This window comes from Nicotiana sylvestris, chromosome 1 (assembly GCF_000393655.2).
Source record: "Nicotiana sylvestris chromosome 1, ASM39365v2, whole genome shotgun sequence".
NCBI lineage: Eukaryota > Viridiplantae > Streptophyta > Magnoliopsida > Solanales > Solanaceae > Nicotiana > Nicotiana sylvestris.
Window position 1 is genome coordinate 99907982 of NC_091057.1, and position 20220 is coordinate 99928201.

A 20220-nucleotide genomic window follows, 5' to 3' on the forward strand; every position below is an offset into this window, starting at 1 on the left:
GACAGATACCTGGAGCTTCAGCTCCTTCCAAAATTTTCCAACTTCACTCAAGCCTCGCCTGGTTGACAATCAAGTCCCCCGGGCCCCGCCCGAATATACCGACAAGTTTGAAATCATAAAATGGACTCGCTCGAACCCTCAGAATGCCCGAAACAATGCTAAATCTAAGAATGACCTCCTAAAACCAATTGAATCAAACTTATGAACTTCAAGTTCTTCAATTTACTTCCAATGCGACGAAACACACTTATACTACTCGGATTGACACCAAATTTTGCGTGCAAGTCTTAAATGGAAATATGGAACTATTCTCTGTCTCAGAACTCCGTTCGGACCTCGATAATATAAAAACCCGCTCCAAACCAAATATTTAAGAACTTCAAAATCCTTAAGGAATCAACTTTCACTATTATGCGTCGAAACGCTCCCGGATCATCCAAAACCCGATCCGGACATACACCCAAGTCCGAAATCATCATACGAACCTATTGGAACTGTCAAATCCCTATTTCGTACTCAAAATGTTGACCGAAGTCAAACATAGCCTTTTAGGTCAACCTTTAGGAACCAAGTGTTCCGATTTCAACAGAAACCCTTCCAAATCCCGAATCAACCGTCCCCGCAAGTCATAAGTCAGTTAAAGCAAGAACGGGCAGTCTTATTTACGGGAACGGGGTTCTACAAAGCAAAACGACCGGTTGGGTCGTTATATTATTCCATCAATATCTGCGATATTTGGGTATTTATTACGAAGAAAAAGCAAGATGTGTGCATGAGGCAAGCCTCGCTTTTGAAATTCAATTGTATAAATTACTGCAAAAAAATAATTTATTTGATAAGTAAGTATTTGTAGATATTATTTTTAGTATTAACTTATAATAACTTAAAATAATAATGTAACAATTGTAAAAATAATAATCCTCCCAAGTGGAGGTTCTTTCTCAGGGCGTAAGGAATAGCACGCAAAAGACAGTCTGGAAAGATAAAGTGACTTTTTAAACATTATCAATTACTTGTAACATCAAATAAAATAACATCAGAATAATTATTAGGTCGAAAGCCTAAATATATGATACTAGTATTTAAACATATATTTGACCAACAACTATATATTCTGTATAATTCGACAAGTTGAGTCTTGACTAATTGATGCTCCATCATTAACAATTATTGTAGCTCAATAAGTAAAAGAGATTAAATGATTATTTTCTTATAGGATGTGCCTTCTCCCTTTCGACTGTGCTAGTTCAATTCTCTATCATGTTGCTGATTTGCTAAAAGGTCGCCAAAAAAAGGTTTATCCTTCACTTCTACATAATAGTGGAAAGTTAGACTTCTAATGGAGGTCCAATTGCAGAAAGCCCAAGTTGAGTAAGTTCACATAGAAGCAGAAGCCCAAATAAAATGATAAATGATAGAAAAAAAGACAGCAAGGGGCATTCCGAGAATTGAACTCGGGACCTCTCGCACCCTAAGCGAGAATCATACCACTAGACCAAATGCCCGATTTTCTTTCATCGATAAAGTTAATATATTTGAAAAAAAGAGAAGCATTCCGTCTCATTCACTCCCACGACCTATCATGATAATGTACCACGTGTTGTACACCTGACAATCCTCTCTTTTTTCATGTACAATTTTAATCAAATAAAAGAATGTGCGTCTCTGAATAAAACCAAGTAACAAATCAATATTTATTTCCTTTTGTTCGTTCATATACAGATTGTTTCATCTATTAATATACAGAAGAAGATTGGAAACCATCAGTTTGTAGGAATTTGAAATGGAAGCAGAACAGTTACTGATGTTTTCAGCCAAGATCATTTTATCACTGGTTTTGGGTGGATTTCTGGTGTTCTTTGCACATCTCAGCAATATTTTAATATTGCATCGAAGAAAAGTAAGATCAAAACTTCAAAGCCAAGGAATTAAGGGACCTTCACCATCTCTTCTCTATGGAAATCTCCCTGATATCAAGAAAATTCAACTTCAGAAGCAAAAGCAGCCAAGGCCAGAAACCAATAATCAAGAAATAGAAGGAAGGAAGCCTTTGCTACATACTTGGCCTTCCAGAGTCTTTTCACACATTAAACAGTGGGAAATTGAATATGGTCAAATCTTGGCACTTATATTCAACCTTCATATGATTGTAATGACTTTAATTCTTTCCTTTATTGTTTGTTCATGTGTTTTTTTGTGTGTTTAAATTACAGGATCAACATTCATGTATTCAGCTGGAATTATACAGACAATATGTACAACTGATGTAGAAATGGTGAAAGAAATCAGCCTATGCACAACTCTAAACCTGGGAAAGCCATCTTACCTATCCAAAGATCGAGGTCCTCTGCTTGGCCAAGGCATTTTCTCTTCAAATGGCACTTACTGGGCTCACCAGAGAAAGATCATTGCCCCTGAATTCTATCTCAACAAAGTTAAGGTACATTTCCATTCACAACTATATGCACTTGTACTTGTTAAGTTGAAGAAATCTAATCACGAGAGCAACCAAGGGTGTGACCTAGTGGTCAATAAAGTGGGGTGAGAATCATGAGGTCTCAGCTTCAAATCCCGGAGGCATAAAATAACGAGATTGATCTCTTCCTATCTATCCAAGCCATGGTGAATAGAGTTACCTGGTACATGTTGTTGGTGGGAGGTGGCAGGTATCCCGTGGAATTAGTCGAGGTTCGCGCAAGCTGGCCAGAACACCCTGATTATAAAAATAAAATAAAAAATCTAATCACGAGACAATAATTTCAAACATGTACTGATATGCAGGAGATGGTGAAGCTGATGGTTGAATCCACCAGTAAAATGATAGAATCATGGGATGAGAAAACCAGAATTTCTGAAGGAAAATTGGAGGTTAAGGTTGAAGGTGATCTCAAGAGTTTGTCAGCAGATATAATATCAAGAGTTTGTTTTGGGAGCAACTACGCTGAGGGGGAACAAATCTTCCTAAAACTTCAAACCCTTCAAAGGGTTATGTCCAAGGTTCCCATTGGAGTTCCTGGATTGAGGTAAAAATATTGTTGCTAAATTAGAACTATGTTTAGCTCTGCAAAAGGAGTCGAGGGTCTATTGAAAACAGACACTCTACCTTTATAAGGATTACTTAATCCTCCTTCCTTTCCCTCCTCTTTTACTTACATACAACAACTGATATAATTGTTTCCCTCTTGCTACTTTCACCTCAAGGAAAGCCTAGTATTAAAGTAAAACTCAATGGTAGTAAATAGATAATTTTCCCACAATGTTCTGAATCGCTGGATTGTTACAGGCATATCCCAAACAAACACAATAGGGAGATATGGAGATTGGAAAAAGAGATTAAAGCAATGATATTGAAGATAGTAAGAGCGCGGAGCAATGCCACCTGTGAGAAAAACCTTCTACAGTTGATTCTTGATGCTGCGAAGAGTTACGAAGAGAGTGGTGATAAACTACCAGCTGGCATCACTCCTGATACGTTCATCGCTGATAATTGCAAGAACATATACTTCGCTGGCCATGAGACCGTTGCCCTCACAGCATCGTGGTGCTTGATGTTACTAGCTGCGTATCCAGAATGGCAAGCTCGTGCCCGAGCTGAGGTGCTCGATGTCTGTGGTAATGAGTTGCCAAATAATGATATGCTGAAACGAATGAAAGTGGTATGCAGTAATCTAAAGCCCAGATAATTGATATTCACATATATTCTGTACCTGGATCCCTAACATGTATCCATATTTGATTGGCAGCTGACAATGATCATCCATGAAACATTGCGTTTGTACCCACCAGTAGCTTTTGTGGTTAGAGAAGCATTGCAGGATATAAGTTTCAAAGATATTGAGATTCCAAAAGAGACTAATATTCAGATTAGTATCCCAATCCTACACCAACAGCAAGAACTCTGGGGACCAGATACAGATCAATTCAACCCAGAAAGATTTGCCAAGGGCATTGCAAAGGCTTGCAAAGTCCCAAATGCTTATATACCATTTGGAATAGGGAGTAGAACCTGCGCAGGGCAAAATCTTGCTATGATTGAACTGAAGGTGATTGTATCGATGATTCTTTCTAGGTTTACATTTTCGTTGTCCCCAGGATATCAGCATAGCCCTGTTTTTAGATTAGTCATAGAACCCGAGTATGGTGTTAACCTATATCTCCAAAAAATTTGACATATTTTTCTTCCTTGATATTTGACAATGCCTAATCTATCAAGTTCAATTGATCCGAGAAAGGTTAATGAAGAGTCCATAAATGATGTTTAATTTACAAGCCATCTCCTAAAGCAGTACAACAGGGGAGCAAGAGATACAGCTGCTATTCTCTTGTGCTCAATATATGATGCATTTGTGTTATTCTTCAATTCTGAATTCAACACTTCCTCAAAGCAACAGTAGAATCCCTTACAAAAATCAAGGACGCATGTTTCTTTCATTTATTTATTTTATCATCGTGAAAAATGAATCTTATAGAAGTACTTGCCCCAAATGAAAGCGACTGTTAATAAGCATTGGTGCCAAGCTCAATAACAACGACAAACACAGCCTAGTTCCACAACTGGAGTCTTGGGGGAGTAATGTATACACAAACCTTAACCCTACCTTGAAAAGATAGAGAGGTTGTTTTCCATAGACCCTCGACTCAGGAAAGATAAGAAAAAAGAAGTAACAAGTAGTAACAACAACAGGCCAATCAGAAAATCGAAGTTAACGAAACAATAAGTGATAGCAGAAATATAAGAATAAGAAAATACAAGACTAACACTACGTAGCACACTAATATCACTGATATGAAACAAGGAAAACAAAAAACAGTTGGTCACCTAACCTTCTACCCAAATTTTCGACATCCATACTTTCCTATCAAGGGTCACGTCTTCGGTAAGCTAGAGCATCACCATGTCATGCCTAATCACCTCACACCAATATTTTTTCGGCCAACCTCTCCCTCTCCTTAGGTCCTCCAAGGCCAACCTCTCACCCCTCCTCATTGGGGCATCAGTGCCTCTACTCTTTACATGCCTGAACCATCTAAGTTTCGCTTCCTCCATCGTGTCACCCACAGGGGCAACGCCCGCCTTTCCCGAATATAGTCATTCCTAATTTTATCCAACTCGGTATGCCAGCACATCCATCTCAACAACCTCATTTACAACCTTATTTTTGCTACCTTCATCTTTTGGACATGAGAGTTCTTGATTGGCTAACACTCAACCCCATATAGCATAGTAGGTCTGACCGCCACTCTGTAGAACTTACCTTTAAGTTTTGATGGCACATCCTTATCATGCAAAACACAGGAGACGAGCCTCCATTTCATCCACCACGCTTCAATACAATGTGTGACATCCTCGTCAATCTCCCCATTCCCTTGTATAACTGACCCAAGGTACTTGAAACTTCTTCTCCTAGGGATGACTTGTGCGTATTGGTGCCAAGCTCAAGAAAAAGATAAAAGAATCATCCTATTGAGTATAGACAAGTTTGGTTGAGTATAGACAAGTCTGGATCATGAATCATTTTAACATTAGAACTTCAACTGAATCCACTTGAGAATGAGAAGAAACGGAGTCGCCGGTATAAACACTGCAGTGTCCTCCTCTTTGCTTACCGAACATATAGAAACTCGAAGACTTGCACCAAGAAAACTATCAAAAAAGGAAAACAGAGCCCAATACTGGCCTGTAAATCAACATTAAAATATCTTCAATACAATCCTCGTCATGTATTGCAAGTGAAAGCAGAATCAACAAGCATATAACCAAGAAGGAGCTAAAAGGTTAGAACAAACACGATCACATTGATTCTAACATGAAGATTCTGTATTACAATTGTTTCCAGGAATAAGTTACAGAATATGTTATTAGCCTGATAGTATTTTATAATGGGAGCACTATAGACTCAATTTTCACGATTCATGAAAACAAAGACCGACTTCGATTGCGCTCCAGCCGAGCCTCCCTCTGCAACATGCCAGAAAATGAAAATGAAATATCAGTAAAAGAAATGACATATCACAAAAATCAATACCCAGATAAAGGGGAAAAAGAAAAATCTGAAGGCGCAAGAAAGGTCCCTAATTTAGAAGCAATTATCTAAAGCACAAAGCAGCAAAGCCATGCCATGATATCAATGTTAAAAACACCTAGAAACCAAAGGGAATTGATTGCTTGGTAATTTATGTTCTGTCTTACCACTACCCCCTGCTTATGCACAGCAAAACTAAATTTAAAACGAGCTCAACATAAATTAAATACTATTGAGCTATATATTTCCAAGTGACAAAAAAGAAATAGAAGAGATGTTCTCTCTATAGATTCAGGGCTGAGTATAGGCTACATTGATAGTGATCCAATCAAGGACTGGCTAGTCGTAAGAGTAGATAATTTAACTAACATGTAACCGTATCTTAATCAGTATTCAATCTTACACCTCGGCTTGTTTGCTTCAAGCTGCTCAAAAACTTGCTCCCTTTCATAACTATTGATGCAAAATACGAGCCATATAATTCCCAAGTAACAAAAAAGAAACAGTAGAGCATGTTCTATCAATAGATTCAGGTCTGAGTATAGGCTGCATATAGTGATCCAATCAATGACTGGCTAGTGTCTAGTGTCAAGCATAGATAATTTAACTAACATGTGAACGAATCTTAATCAGTATTCAATCTTATACCTAAGCTTGTTTGCTTTAAGCTGCGTAAGAACTTGCTCCCTTTAACAATTCTATTGATGCAGTGTCTCAAAGCAACTTGTCCGAAAGTTTTTTACAAGTTCCATCACACCCGTATAAGAAAAATACCACTTCAAAATGTCCATGGAAGAGCCTCTCGAAGTCCAATTTACAAGGCAAGTTACCCTGGAAAACGTGATTCGTACGTTCTTTCACATTACCAATTTCACCATAACATAATTTCTCGCGCATGTATCGCAAGTTAGCATATACAACTACTACCAATGCATAGAGATGTGAAAATACCAGCTAATATGCATACCTCCTTTTTCTTGCATTCCTTGTAAACATCAAAATGTTCTTGACATTTGCTCTTGTCTGAGTTAAACTGTTCCAAACCTGCGAAGCATTCACAAATTAAGCAACTGAAACAGCTGCATAATCGTATAGTAATATGTCTTTAAACCTATTGATATTAAGGAAAGGTATTTTTCGCAATTTCTATCATTCGATTCTACCTACCCTCCGGGGTAGGGGTAAGGTATGCGTACACACTACCCTCCCCAGAGTCCACACGTGGGATTATACTGGGTTGTTGTTGTTGTCTACCATTCGATTCTACAGATGATGAATGTGTATAACAATGATATCTCAAACAAACACGATTCTATATATTGCACAAAATTCATGGAAGTGTCTTCTGAGTGTGGATATCTCCATGAACTCGGGGGATGTAGAAGGTAACTTATGGGTTCATCCGAACCCATTAGCTTACCTGGATTAGCAACTTATATGCTCCAGATTTAAAGGTCTTTCCAACCTTCCCCAAAACCTTCATCTTGATAATAGACTATTGCATCAAGCTACTTAGGGTCTGTTTGGGAAGCCACTGGGTAATTGGAATTGGTATAATTACACAGCCTAGTAATTACATAGTATTGTAATTACGACGATCTGTTTGTTTGTCATAGTGTAATTACACTGTAATTACACGAGTTAGATTAAATTTTAAATGAAGTAATTATCAAAACTTAAAAGTTAATATAATAAATATATGCCAATAAATGCTTTTTTACAAGTATAAATGATATTAGATTTGGTATTTAAGATGTATATTTTTTCGTGAATATACATTAATTAGCAATCATATATTTATAACTAATATTGTGAAAATAATTTATATATACTTTCCAATTTAATAATATTTAGTTTAGTTACTTACAAAAAAATGTACGTTTTGTAAGAACATCATGGAATTCACGTTTGATAAAATAAATTAATATTTATTAATATAATATCATAATATTATTCAAATATTTGACAAATCTAATGTATCAATTCTAACTAAAAAATGAACAACAGGCATCGTGAGCCAATGCTACTAAAACAAGTAAATTGGAACCAATAATATAACACAATTTCAAACCCTCCCCCCCCCTCCAAAAAAAATAGTTTAACATATGTCAAATCCAACATAACTTAACATTAGGAAACATAACAAATTTATAACCATATTCAACAACGAAATTCTACATTAATTGCATCAGTCATTATATGTCATGTTTGTTAATGACTCATTATTTTTAATATTAGGAGGTGTGGATTCAAAAACTAGAGTAATAATATATACTCCCTCCCCGTTTCAATTTATGTGAACCCATTTGACTGGGCACGGAGTTTAAGAAAAGAGAGAAGACTTTTGAATTTGTGGTGTAAAATGAGGCACATATATTTTGTGTGGCTATAAATCATTGCATAAAGTTAAATTGTTTCCAAATAAAGAAAGGGGTCATTCTTTTTGGCACGGACCAAAAAGGAAATAGGTTCACATAAATTGAAACGGAGGGAGTATATATATAAGCAATTACATGGAATCACAAGAAGTAAATGTAAAGAGATAAAAGATAAATAATGTACAAAGAAAAATATATTTTAGAACTTCAAAAGAAATTAAAAAGTAAAAAAAATTAAAAAAATTTAAAATAATAGAAATAAAAAGTTATTAAAGAAAATAAATTAAAATAAAGACAAAAAGAAAAAAAATTAAAAAGCAACCTTGTAATTACACAGTATAATTACCATCAATTCTCACCTCCCCTTGAGAATTGGAGAGTGTAATTACACCCCTCCAATTACACCCAATTCCATGCTGACCAAGTTACTTGGCCAAATAAACATACCAAACTGTGCAATTACCCTCAATTACACCCAAATCCAATCCCTATGTGGCTTTCTAAACATGCTCTTAATCACGAATGACCAATTACCATGTATTCTTCAAACAAACTATGGACTATTCTTAATGCTATTATCTTTAAAAATAAGTTATGTTTAATTCAAATATAAAAAAAACATTTCTGCTAGTTTTCTTTTTTTAATTTTCAGCAGGTAAGTTTAAATTTGCAGCCAGGAGCAGAAGGCACATAAGGACCTAATTTCTTACCAATGAATTCAATAAAAAGAGTAATACAATGTCACAAAAGTAACTATATATCAAAATTCCAATAATGATCAGCAGTACTTTAGTTTTCGAGTCATTAAATTCAAATACTGCAAAAACAGAAGATGATCGAAGGACAAAGTGGCGGGTGCAATTACATTTGAGAGAAGCAGTGTATTGAGGGTAGCAATCGGAATCAGAAATTCTAGCTGCACTTGGATATGCCGGTGTTTGAATTTTCGAACTCGCCATTTTGCCCTATTTTTTCCGATTTCCGCTCTGCAATTTCACAGCATTCGACTACGTATATTTTCTGTTTTATTCTTCGGGTCGGATTCCGCCGACTATGAAGGAGAGAAACAGACCGGTCCATCTGAACTGTGGTCCATATCAATTGGGCTTAATCAGAGATCGGTCTCTACTGTAAAAAATTGCACTGGGCGCCCTATTTGGTCGCCCCATTTAACCTATACCTGTTTTTTTTTTAAATTTTAACTTGTTCCCACTTTTTAAATAACTTCAGCCCTCTTTCTCCTCCTCCTTCTCCTCCTTTGTTTTCTTCTTCAAGTTACAAAACAAATTGGTATTTATCTCCAGAAGCAACGCTGCTTTAGATATAAGGTCAATTTTTTTTAATTGAACAGTTCGGCAATTGTACTTCTGCTCTAAATTTACAGCAAATTAGTCTTAGGAAAAACTTTAAGTTACCAGTAGGGTTTGTTTTGGATTGCTCACTGTTGGAAAGCATTTTTGTAAGGCCAATTGTTTGTGTACCCTTTGGAAATATATATATTTCTTGGTATGATTTTTGTGCAGTATATATTCATATGCCTCTCTACTTATTTTTGTTTGTTTGGGCACCATTATTCCTTCTTTTGTCTCAGAGGACATATATCGAGCATCTTGTGGCTTTCTTAAAAACATAACTTGCTTATTTTAATCCACTTCAGCTAACAGCCACTAGCTACAACTAAGGCAAAATAACAAAAATACAGCTAGAAAATTATAATTGACAAATACAACAAATTAACAAAAACTTCAGTTTCCTAGTTACAAAGACAAAAACTTCAGTCTAGAGCTGAAGTTTCCCAGTTACAACACAAAAACATAGCTGAAGTTTTCAGTTACAACACAAAAACTTCAGCTCTAGAGCTGAAGTTCGCCAGTTACAAAACAAAAACTTCAGCTCTAGAGCTGAACTTCAGACCTGGCTACTAGAATGCTGAAGTTTTGCGTGATTGTCTTTGCTACTTCAGCCCCGTGTGCTGAAATTATGCGAAAAAGCGGGTACGCTTGCAATTTTTTTTGTAAAGCGGACACAAATTAAAATGTGACACAAAAAGCGGGTATAGATGCAAATGCCCCCAATTTATTTCATAACCACCTTTTGGACCGGTACTCAAAGTTTAGCCACCTTTTGAAATGTTATTACAAAATAGTCATATTTAATGCAAAAAAATAAAATTTGGATAAAAGTATCCATAGCTAAGTTTTACTCCGTTCACGTATGAGACAACTTGATTTCAGATATCAAAACAATAGAAGTCCAATAATTTGAAAGATTAAAGAACTAAGATATGAAAACCTATAGCAATAAATAAAAGATGTAAATTTGGCTGTCTATTCCAAAAGAAAAGTTTAAGTGATATTCACTTGCACGTTGTTTTCAATCATAAAATATGCAACATTAAGCTTCATATAAATGCGTAAATCTTTAATGTGTTAAAGAATTTTGGGATCCAATATTGCTACTTGAGAAATTTGACACATATTTACGTAGAAATGGTTGGACGAGTCTCGAACATTGTGTGTTAGTTGTGCTTCGGGTACATAGTCAAACGCATGAAACATAACGTGTAAGTCTCAAAAAACAATTTTACCAGTATCCTAATCATGAGCGAGCTCCGAGCGAGTCCAAAAAAAAAATAAACACTAATAATAAGAAAAAGAACAAGTGTATGGGCTCCCTTGCCAACTTTTAATTAGGGGCCTCTGAGTGGAGCGTCATGATTAGGTGGAAATATGAAACACTCTGTAATTAAATTCTCTCACATATATATTTCCCTCTCTGACAGCTCAAAATAAAGTCACACTTCACTACTTTCCTGCCGAAAAAGGCTCCTATAAAATCTTTTCTTGTTCCCTCCCTTTGTCCCACATTTTCACTAAAATAGTAGCAACAATACCACTTTAACAAAAGGGTTCTTGAATCTTTTTCCCAATTCAACTTCATAGAAACTAGTGCTCCTCTTTGTTATCTTTCTAATTGATGAGATGAATACTAGTAGTAGTGCCAGTAATAATGCTACTGCAACAGGAACAAAGTTCATCAAATGTGTTACTGTTGGAGATGGTGCTGTTGGCAAGACTTGCCTTCTCATCTCCTACACTAGCAACACCTTTCCTACTGTATGCAGCTATTCAAATTTTCTCTATGTTTCATCTTGTTTTTATTTTTCAATGTGGATTTATGTCTGTGTAATCTTTATTTCTGCAGGATTATGTGCCAACTGTTTTTGACAATTTCAGTGCCAATGTCAATGTTGATGGAAAGATTGTGAATTTGGGTCTCTGGGATACTGCTGGTATGACAACTCATTGTCTTGTTAATTATTTCAGTGCTAATGTCAATCTAAGTATTTCTTTCGTTAAAGTTGTCAACTTTGGCCTTTGCTCTTTACTCTTAGCTGCATTCATCTTTCTATTCTTGTTCCCTTTGAAAAAGAACAAAAAAACAGATGTTATTGCATATGAAATCCTGTATTGCTATTATAATCAAGATTTTACCTTAATTTTTCTGGTGCAAATCTTGAACCAGAATCGGTAATTGGAATGAGAATGTTGAACTCTAGTTAAGCCTTAGGCAATTGTTAACTCTGTCTTTTCCAACCAATGAATTGATCATGCAATGCTCGTAGTAGTGTGATTTGGAAAACCATCATGAACAGTCAGATTAAATTTAGTCTTTACTGTGAAAGTCAAGGTTGTGTTCTACTTCATGTGGTTTTACATTCAAAAAAATTTGGTTGCTTTCAATTCACATTACAAAGTGTTTACAAAAGTTATACCTTAACGATCCTCATTCTTACTTGTTTTCTTCCCAATAAATTAGAACTTAGGAAAGCAATAAAGCATCCTCATGGACCAGTAAAATTGAAATGAGAAAATCATTTTCTGTGGATTCTTGTGATAAATCTTATGGAACTTTGACCTAGAAAAAGCTGTGATGAAGCGGATTGAGTCTTTAGTACACAAGTAGTAACGACTAATGAGCAAGATAACAAAATACGCCTCTTCAACAGGTCATTACATGATAAAACTGTGAGTTTTTAACTACTCTTCACAGGTCAAGAGGATTATAACAGGCTTAGGCCTCTTAGTTATCGAGGAGCTGATGTCTTCCTGCTCGCATTCTCTCTCATAAGTAGGCCTAGCTTTGAAAATATATCAAAAAAGGTATGCTTTTGCTTCCTCAACTTTCAACTTTAATTGCTTGCTGTTCCAGTGGTTGTGTATTTCTTTTGCTTCTCTGATCATGTAATCCTGACATCATTCTTTGCTTTTTATTTCTTTGTTATGTTGGAAAAGTGGGTTCCTGAGCTAAGACATTATGCCCCATCAGTGCCTATTGTTCTTGTGGGGACTAAATTGGGTGAGTTTTCTTTCAATTTAAGATTCCTCTGCTTTACTAGTAGCTCTTGAGAGGATATATGCCTTTTCCCTTTGTTAAACTGCTTTCCCCTTTTGTTACCCTTTAACAGTTGTGAATTTTGCAGATACTGTATGTTAAAGTGAATCCCGGTTTTGAACTAGTCTGCTAATACCTAATCAACAAAAGAGCTAACAGAAACCATACTTTTATTTACACTTTCTGTACATGTACATATACACACACACACACAAATATATATATATATATATATATATATATATATGTGTGTGCCATGTAGCGGAACGATTACAATTTTTTATTTTTTTTTCAATTTTCTCGAGGGTGGAGACCTATCCTCTACATCTGTCTACACTGTATCGTACACAAGTTTACTTATTTCCCATGGATGAATCCAGATGACCACTTTGGAATATTCCCTGGGCCTTAGTCAAATATAACTAAGGGAATGGAATGAACCTTCTCTTTTATGTGGTTAACACTGGGCTAAATGGTCTGACAACTTTATACTACAAGTCAAACTCATGATAGGGAGAAATTATGCGCTCATGGTTAAGCGACTTGTTGCATTCTGTGATCTTATTCTTCTCCATGATCCGATGCTTCATATTCTTCTAAAGTTTAGTATGACTTCTTTCTCGTCACTTAGTGCCCAGAACCGAGCTGACTGGTTCAATAGTCTCTCTCTCTCTCCCTGTACTTCGAACTAAGATTCTTCTTCAAACTTAGGTTCTCTAGCATTTATTCTTGGTAAGACTACACCTTTTTTTGGAAACAATTGTGAACTACAGAAAAGGCCTTGTAACATGATCTGATTGTGGTTTCCCGAGCGTTTGTTTAACTAAGGATGATTAATTTATTTGTTGCGCTGACATAGCAATGTAGGTTGCACATTTGCTGGCGTATATTTGGGCCAATAGCTGGTTGATGCAAAGGATGACACCAATCTTATCTATCACTCTTTGTGTCTAAATTTCTATCTAAACAGAGTTCAAATGTGACAGATTTAAGAGAGGACAAGCAGTTTAGAAGGGACTACCCTGGTGCATGTACAATTTCAACAGAACAGGTATATGTATATCAAAAGTTTGATGTAGCTTAACCAAAAATCTGGTGCATGCTCCGCCTCCTTATAAAGAAAAGAAAGGAAAGGGATAAGGAGAACATAAAGCAAGACATATCGAAAAACAAAGTAAAGCTTGAAGAAATTAAAGTGTCTTTTTAAGTGTGTGAATCTCTCCTAATAATAGGCTTAGAAACTTTAAGACTGGAAAGTTGTATCAAAATGGCCAACTCAAGTATACTCTGAAAAGGAACAATGACCCATTTCCGAGCTCATCCTCTCCCTACCTCATAATAGTGTCCCCCGCCCCTTCTCTAATCAAAAGAAGAAACAGAAAAAATAATGAAGGGAAAATGACATTGTATAGCTTTTCTCAAAATAATAGCCGAAAAAATGTATAGTGTTTGTATATATGTACATTTCTGTATTTTATATACAAAAAATATATAAATTTTATATACCTTTGTTGCTACCGGATGTAAATAGTTTCCTTTGCGGACTAAAAGTATCTTTGCCCAAAAATGAAATCTGCACTTCTTTTGGTTGAACAGTGCAAATCCATTTGCACGACTTCTTTTGCATATTGTTGAATTGTAAAGGATACAAAAAGTGGGATTTCAAGGTCAAGGCCTTGGATGTTAGTGAGACAATTTCAATTGAAATAAACATGATAAAGTAAGTCATAGACCTAATGATTTAGAATGGAAAATTCAATCAAGTTTATGTCTTTAAGCACTCTTTTCTCATATTGCAAATTTACTAAAGCTTTTATTTTCTCTTCTTTAAAATGACAGGGCGAAGAACTGAAAAAGCAAATAGGTGCAGTGGCATATGTTGAGTGCAGCGCCAAGACACAGCAGGTAATCTTGAACCTTTCAAGTATGTCGGAACTTTAAAAGATTAGTACATGAAACATGATTAACAAGTCTAGATGCACTTCAAAACAAGCAAACATTCTTCGGAACAAAATGCTCAAAGTTCACCTAGCTTCCTTTAGGACATTCTGAAACCAGAAGAGTGTTATATACCAGACTTGGAAAACATTTTGTGTAAGCTAATAATTCAGGGCAAAACCTACAATGCATGCAGCTTATAAGTTGTCAGGATTATGAGCCAAAACCAATTGAGAAAAAAATGTTCTTTGTAATGTAGAATGTGAAGGCTGTTTTCGATACTGCAATCAAGGTGGTTCTTCAGCCTCCAAAGAGCAAAAAACAGAAAGGAAAACACAAAACCTGCTGGATACTTTGATCGAACTCGTTGGAAGAGAGACGTTTGTACAATAACATTTTCCATTTCTTTGAGATGTTTAGCTGTGATATGATATCCGTAGATTTATTTCTTTTTTTCCTGTTTGCTTTAGTAAGAAGTGCCAGTTTTCTCATTTCAAAGTATGTGTGAGTGATGTGCTTGTTGTGTTTGTGACTGGCTTGTACATGGTTTTATATGATGGAAAGTGATGTGGAATTCGTTAGTGTAGACGGAATATGCTGTATTTTATGCAATGATCTTTCTTGGCATGGCTATGTAATATGAAAATGTTTGTGACATTTCTAACAGTGACATCTAACAACTCAAATCAGATTTGATCAAGAAAAACTGTATTGGCAATACCTTCATTTTAGATTCCTTCGGGTCGTTTGGTATGAGGTATAAGAAGGTATAAGGGTGGTATAAAAATTTAATACCACCTTAATATTCTGTTTGGTTAGCAAACCAGGTATAAGTTATCGCGATATTAATTTTAACACTGGGATAACTTATACCTTATAGAAAGTGTTAGTACCGGTATAACTTATATCTTCTTCTTAGAAATTATGCAATTGTCATTCTTAGTACAACATACCAAACAATGAATAAACAACAATCCTAGCATAACTAATCACAGCATAACTTATCCTAATATAACTTATATCAGTATAAATCGTATTCCAAGCAATCCCTTAGTGGCTTTCTTTTTAATTACAGAGCACAAAACTCTAGCTTTAGCTTTAGTGGAAGGCAGAGTAACCTATCTAAAAGTCACATCTAACAGTAGAAAAAACCCATAAAGTTAGCCCCAAGTCATAGGTCAATAACTTCACAAAAGAGAGAAGTGTAATTTTGGTCCCTCTAGTATACTATATTTATGTTGTCTGTGTATCTATAATTAAATCTTGTACATTCAAATTTCAGTTTGTCCTACTTTGCAGATTTTATTCCAACTTAATGTTTGTACTTTAGGTGTCATTTGCAAGGAAAAATAAAGATCTAACTATGTTCGTCTGGAAAGTTGCTATTACCTCTGAAATTGAGATCTAAAGCTCAGCATGCACATTCTTCAAAAAGAATGTATGAGCACATGGCCGATAAATTTAAAGTTAAACGTGCAAGTGAATTAATATAAGAAATAAAAGTGTAAATTAAGTATAGTAGGGTGATAAACTTGAATTTTGTCTCTTAAAAAAGACTCTTCATTTGGGCCAAACGTCCAGCTTACCTTTTTTTTAAGAACGTCAACTTTCGGGTGAAAAGGAGAATTCTAGTTCACAACTCACCAACAAAGTTATACTTGTCTGTTGAATTATTATTTATGCATATAAGAAATAGTAAAGCAATTTTTGAAGTAAAATAAGTACAACATAAACTCAACCCAACCCGACTAGCTAGGTGATCCTCTAGTAAGTCTTCAAAATTAAGCTCTTACTTTAACCATATAGTTTAGGAGTGGGTTAAGTAGTACTCAAATTAATTGAGATCCAAGCACTAAATAAAGGAATCAAGGTAATATAATTATTCTTAAAAAAATGCCCATACTGTCATTCTGTTGGGAATAAACCCCCACAGAAATAATATTCACGGTACTAAAAGCGGAATAATAACATAGCACCGAGATACGGTGATTAACAAGAATAAAAGAGTAACAACGACACCAAGATTTTTACGTGGAAAACCCTTCTTGAATAAGGGAAAAATCATGGCCCCGAGAGGAGCAACTGATATCACTATAGCAAGGAGTTTTACACTTTGTAGGTCCGAGTAAAATACTCCAAAGACCACTACAATACTCAAAAGAAATAACCCTCTTTTGATATTCTCACCTCACTACAATATCACTCACTCTCTATTTTTCTCACAGACTATTTTCTTATACCCTATCTGTGAAACCTCACTCTTTCTTTCTAACTCTCCGATATATTTTTCCTCTGAGAATGAGTGTGTAGAAATGAGAGTCGAAACTCTCCTTTTATAGGCGAAGCCTCTCTCTCTCTCACTCCTACTACAATTCATATTTTCCTTCTACAGCCTACCCTTTTTGACAATGCAGAAGATAAGAGTGGCTACCAACCAACAAAGGAAGAAAGTTTTCCTTAAATCATGGGATGGACCCCACAATTTCCCCCTCCAGTCCCATTCACTTGAAGGAGGTAATACCGGAGTTCTAGTTTGAGTGCATGCCGACAAGTTCTTTGCAAGACTCGAACTTGTCTCTTGGTACTACCTTGGTTAGCATATCCGCGGGATTCTCACTTGTATGGATCTTCTTGACCTGCATAGATCTATTCTCCATCCTTTCTCGAATCCAGTGATATCTCACGTCGATATGCTTCATTCTTGCATGATACATGGTGTTTTTGCTCAGGTTTATTACACTTTGACTATCACAATAGACGATATACTCCTTCTGATACAATCCAAGCTCTCGAAGGAACCTTTTCAATCAAACCATCTCCTTGCCAGCTTCAATAGCAACAATATACTCTGCTTCAGTTATAGAAAGTGCAACACACTTCTACAACTTCGACTGCCATGATATAGCTCCCCCTGAAAATGTGAACATATATCCTGTAGTAGATTTACGATTATCAAGATCACTTGCCATATCAGCATATGTATAGCCCTTCAAGATTGAATTAGATCCTTCAAAACACAAGTAATCTCATATAGTACCTCTTAGGTACCTGAGTATCCACTTGACTGCTTCCCAATGTTCCTTTCCAGGGTTTTCAAGGAATCTACTAACAACACCAACTACAAGAGCAATATCAGGTCTGGTGCATACCATTCTATACATCAAGTTTCCGACTGCTGAAGAATAAGGAACTCTAGATATGTTTCCTTTCTCCTCCACTGTTGTAGGACACATCTTCTTGCTCAACTTTAGATGACCAGCAAGAGGTGTGCTGGCTGGCTTAGCACTTTTAATGTTGAAGCGTTCCAGTACACGTTCAATGTACTTCTCCTGAGATAGCCACAACTTTCTACTTGTTCGCTCTCGAACTATTTTCATCCCTAGAATTTGTTGTGCTGGGCCCAAGTCCTTTATATCAAATAACTTGGACAGATCTCCCTTCAACTTTGTGATTAGCCCCTTGTCTTTTCCTACAATTAACATATCATCCACATACAACAACAATATAATAAAGTTATTCTCAGAAAATCTTTTGAAGTATACACATGGATCAGAATATGTCTTTATATATGTTTGACTTTTCATGAATGAGTCAAACTCCATGTACCATTGCCTTGGTACCTGCTTCAATCCATAAAGACTCTTATTCAATTTGCACATCATGTGTTTCTTTCGGCTACTTCAAATCCTTCCGGCTGCTCCATATAAATCTCCTCTTTCAAATCTCCATGAAGAAATGCAGTTTTCACATCCAACTACTCTACTTCAAGATCTAGGCTAGCTGCTAAGCTCAAAATTGTTCGAATAGAAGTCATTTTGACAATAGGTGAGAATATTTCGTCAAAATTAATACCTTTCTTCTGTTTGAAGCCTTTAACCATCAATCGAGCTTTGTATCTAACCAACTTGTCATTTCCATCTTTCTTGAGTTTAAGGACCCATTTGCATTTGAGTGGTCTTTTACCATTTGGAAGTTTAACCAACTTGTTCGTGCCATTTTTCTGTAGAGATTCCATCTCTTCTTGCATGGCTTTCATCCGCTGTTTTTTTTCTGAATGGGACAACACCTCCTTAAGACTTTCTGGCTTCCCTTCATCACTGAAGAGGACATACTCTGTAGAAGGATACCTGCATGACTCTACCCTTGGCCTCTCTGATCTCCTTAGAGGTTGAGGTTGTTCTTCTTCCTGTGTGGGGTGCTCCACCAGCTCGACACCATCATCAAGTTGCTTTCCCTGCTCAATAACCTCATCAGGTTGCTCCCCTTGCTCGGCAACCTCGTCGATCGTACTTTCTGCACTTGTGGGATAGATAGAAGAAGAAGGAATAGTAACAAGGTTAGGAATTATACCATTCTTGGCCTTCTCTGACATATCAGCAGTAGTTTTGTCACAACCCTAAATCCGGACCCGGTCGTGATGGCGCATATCGTGAAACAAGGCCAGCCGATACAACATCCAATTCACTTTTAAATGTTATAAGAGTTTAATTTAAGTCATTAACATACTATAAATCCAAAAATAAAAATGAAATAGAATAATTTGCAGAAACAACACAGCCCGACATCGGGGTGTCACCAGTCATAAGCATCTAACATAAGTCTAAGAGTATGGAAGCAAGGATTTCACAGTCTATTATAGAATCCAGTACAAAGGGAAAATAAAGATAAGAGGGAGAAACACTGGGTTGCGAACGCCGAGCAGCTACCTAATGAACTCCGAATAGCCTACTGGAAGCAATCAGCCCTCGCTAGCGGAACCCGAAGCTCCTGAATCTGCACACATGGTATAGGGAGTAATGTGAGTATGCCAACTCAGTGAGTAATAAAAGTAAAAGCAGCTGAGCGATAAGAAAACACGTAAAACACAACATGATGTTACAAGAGGCAGGGTAAAACCAATACAATGCAATAAAATAGTAAAAACTTGTAAAAACACCTTAGTTCAATATAAGCTTCTTTAAAACATCTTTTAACAATTAAACGAGTGAATGAAAAACAGTGAGAAAAGATAAACACATAAAACCAGCCCATCGAGCAAAAATACTGATAGGTTTTAAATGTCCTTGCCTTATGTTTTGATGATCTAACAAACTTACTGTTAAGAACTAGATAGGGAACCTGACCTACTTGGACTATACTGCAAGTTTAACGGATTCCAGCTAAAGGTGAACTACTATAGCTTCAGGAGATAGGAAACCAAACAAGGACCTGAAACCCTTGTAGTTTCCTCACAGCAGTACAAAGTCAATTGGACACAGCTGGAAGCGACGTGACTGTCTGCACTGTTTCTGCCTACATTGCACTGTTTCCAGCATCCACTTATTCTTTGATCAACTAAAGTGTTTACATCATTTCAAGTGATGTCATCAAGGTGTATCAACAATGAGTTTATACAAAACATCACTTGAACATTTTTGTTTCTCATTCAAGCCCTTTGCAAAAACGGAGAAATCAATCCTCACGAGCTTGAAGAACAAAGTTAAACG

The 20220-nt window shown here is 36.2% G+C and overlaps 3 protein-coding genes and 1 non-coding gene across 5 annotated transcripts; 2 read left to right on the top strand and 2 right to left on the bottom strand.

Moving 5' to 3' along the window:
* Window positions 1-1433: 1433 nt before the first annotated feature.
* Window positions 1434-1505, bottom strand: TRNAP-AGG (transfer RNA proline (anticodon AGG)). Its single transcript has one exon. It is a non-coding gene; the product is annotated as a tRNA-Pro (tRNA).
* Window positions 1506-1633: 128 nt separating this feature from the next.
* On the top strand, window positions 1634-4242 carry LOC104231199 (cytochrome P450 714C2-like). Its single transcript, XM_009784150.2, has 5 exons — window positions 1634-2111; window positions 2214-2440; window positions 2782-3023; window positions 3284-3656; window positions 3744-4242. Exons 1-5 carry the CDS (start codon window positions 1784-1786, stop codon window positions 4167-4169), a joined length of 1596 nt encoding a protein of 531 aa, XP_009782452.1. The 5' UTR covers window positions 1634-1783; the 3' UTR covers window positions 4170-4242.
* Window positions 4243-5776: 1534 nt separating this feature from the next.
* Window positions 5777-9483, bottom strand: LOC104231198 (cytochrome c oxidase-assembly factor COX23, mitochondrial). 2 transcript variants are annotated; one of them, XM_009784149.2, is made up of 3 exons: window positions 9267-9483; window positions 6991-7067; window positions 5777-5959 (listed from the first exon to the last, which is right to left on the bottom strand). In XM_009784149.2, exons 1-3 carry the CDS (start codon window positions 9358-9360, stop codon window positions 5912-5914), a joined length of 219 nt encoding a protein of 72 aa, XP_009782451.1. In that variant the 5' UTR covers window positions 9361-9483; the 3' UTR covers window positions 5777-5911. The 2 variants fall into 2 exon arrangements, with proteins under 2 accessions (XP_009782451.1, XP_070022150.1); XM_070166049.1 differs by having other exon boundaries at window positions 6975-7067; window positions 9267-9463.
* A 1609-nt stretch (window positions 9484-11092) lies between these two features.
* LOC104231197 (rac-like GTP-binding protein 5) lies at window positions 11093-15361 on the top strand. Its single transcript, XM_009784148.2, has 7 exons — window positions 11093-11517; window positions 11606-11693; window positions 12455-12564; window positions 12697-12760; window positions 13783-13847; window positions 14636-14701; window positions 14994-15361. The coding sequence occupies exons 1-7, from the start codon at window positions 11383-11385 to the stop codon at window positions 15090-15092; spliced, it is 627 nt and encodes a 208-aa protein (XP_009782450.1). The 5' UTR covers window positions 11093-11382; the 3' UTR covers window positions 15093-15361.
* The last annotated feature ends 4859 nt before the right edge of the window (window positions 15362-20220 follow it).

What these genes read in the sequence shown, in the direction of transcription:
- LOC104231197 (XM_009784148.2), top strand. Translation starts at nt 11,383, where the DNA reads ATGAATACTAGTAGTAGTGCCAGTAATAATGCTACTGCAACAGGAACA. An exon ending in GGGTCTCTGGGATACTGCTG is followed by an intron (nt 11,694 to 12,454) that starts GTATGACAACTC and finishes TACTCTTCACAG; the next exon opens with GTCAAGAGGATTATAACAGG. An exon ending in GCAGCGCCAAGACACAGCAG is followed by an intron (nt 14,702 to 14,993) that starts GTAATCTTGAAC and finishes TTTGTAATGTAG; the next exon opens with AATGTGAAGGCTGTTTTCGA.
- LOC104231198 (XM_070166049.1), bottom strand. Translation starts at nt 9,360, where the DNA reads ATGGCGAGTTCGAAAATTCAAACACCGGCATATCCAAGTGCAGCTAGA. An exon ending in ATACACTGCTTCTCTCAAAT is followed by an intron (nt 7,068 to 9,266) that starts GTAATTGCACCC and finishes AATGCTTCGCAG; the next exon opens with GTTTGGAACAGTTTAACTCA. An exon ending in GGAGGTATGCATATTAGCTG is followed by an intron (nt 5,960 to 6,974) that starts GTATTTTCACAT and finishes GGCATGTTGCAG; the next exon opens with AGGGAGGCTCGGCTGGAGCG.
- LOC104231199 (XM_009784150.2), top strand. Translation starts at nt 1,784, where the DNA reads ATGGAAGCAGAACAGTTACTGATGTTTTCAGCCAAGATCATTTTATCA. An exon ending in TCTATCTCAACAAAGTTAAG is followed by an intron (nt 2,441 to 2,781) that starts GTACATTTCCAT and finishes ACTGATATGCAG; the next exon opens with GAGATGGTGAAGCTGATGGT. An exon ending in TGCTGAAACGAATGAAAGTG is followed by an intron (nt 3,657 to 3,743) that starts GTATGCAGTAAT and finishes TTTGATTGGCAG; the next exon opens with CTGACAATGATCATCCATGA.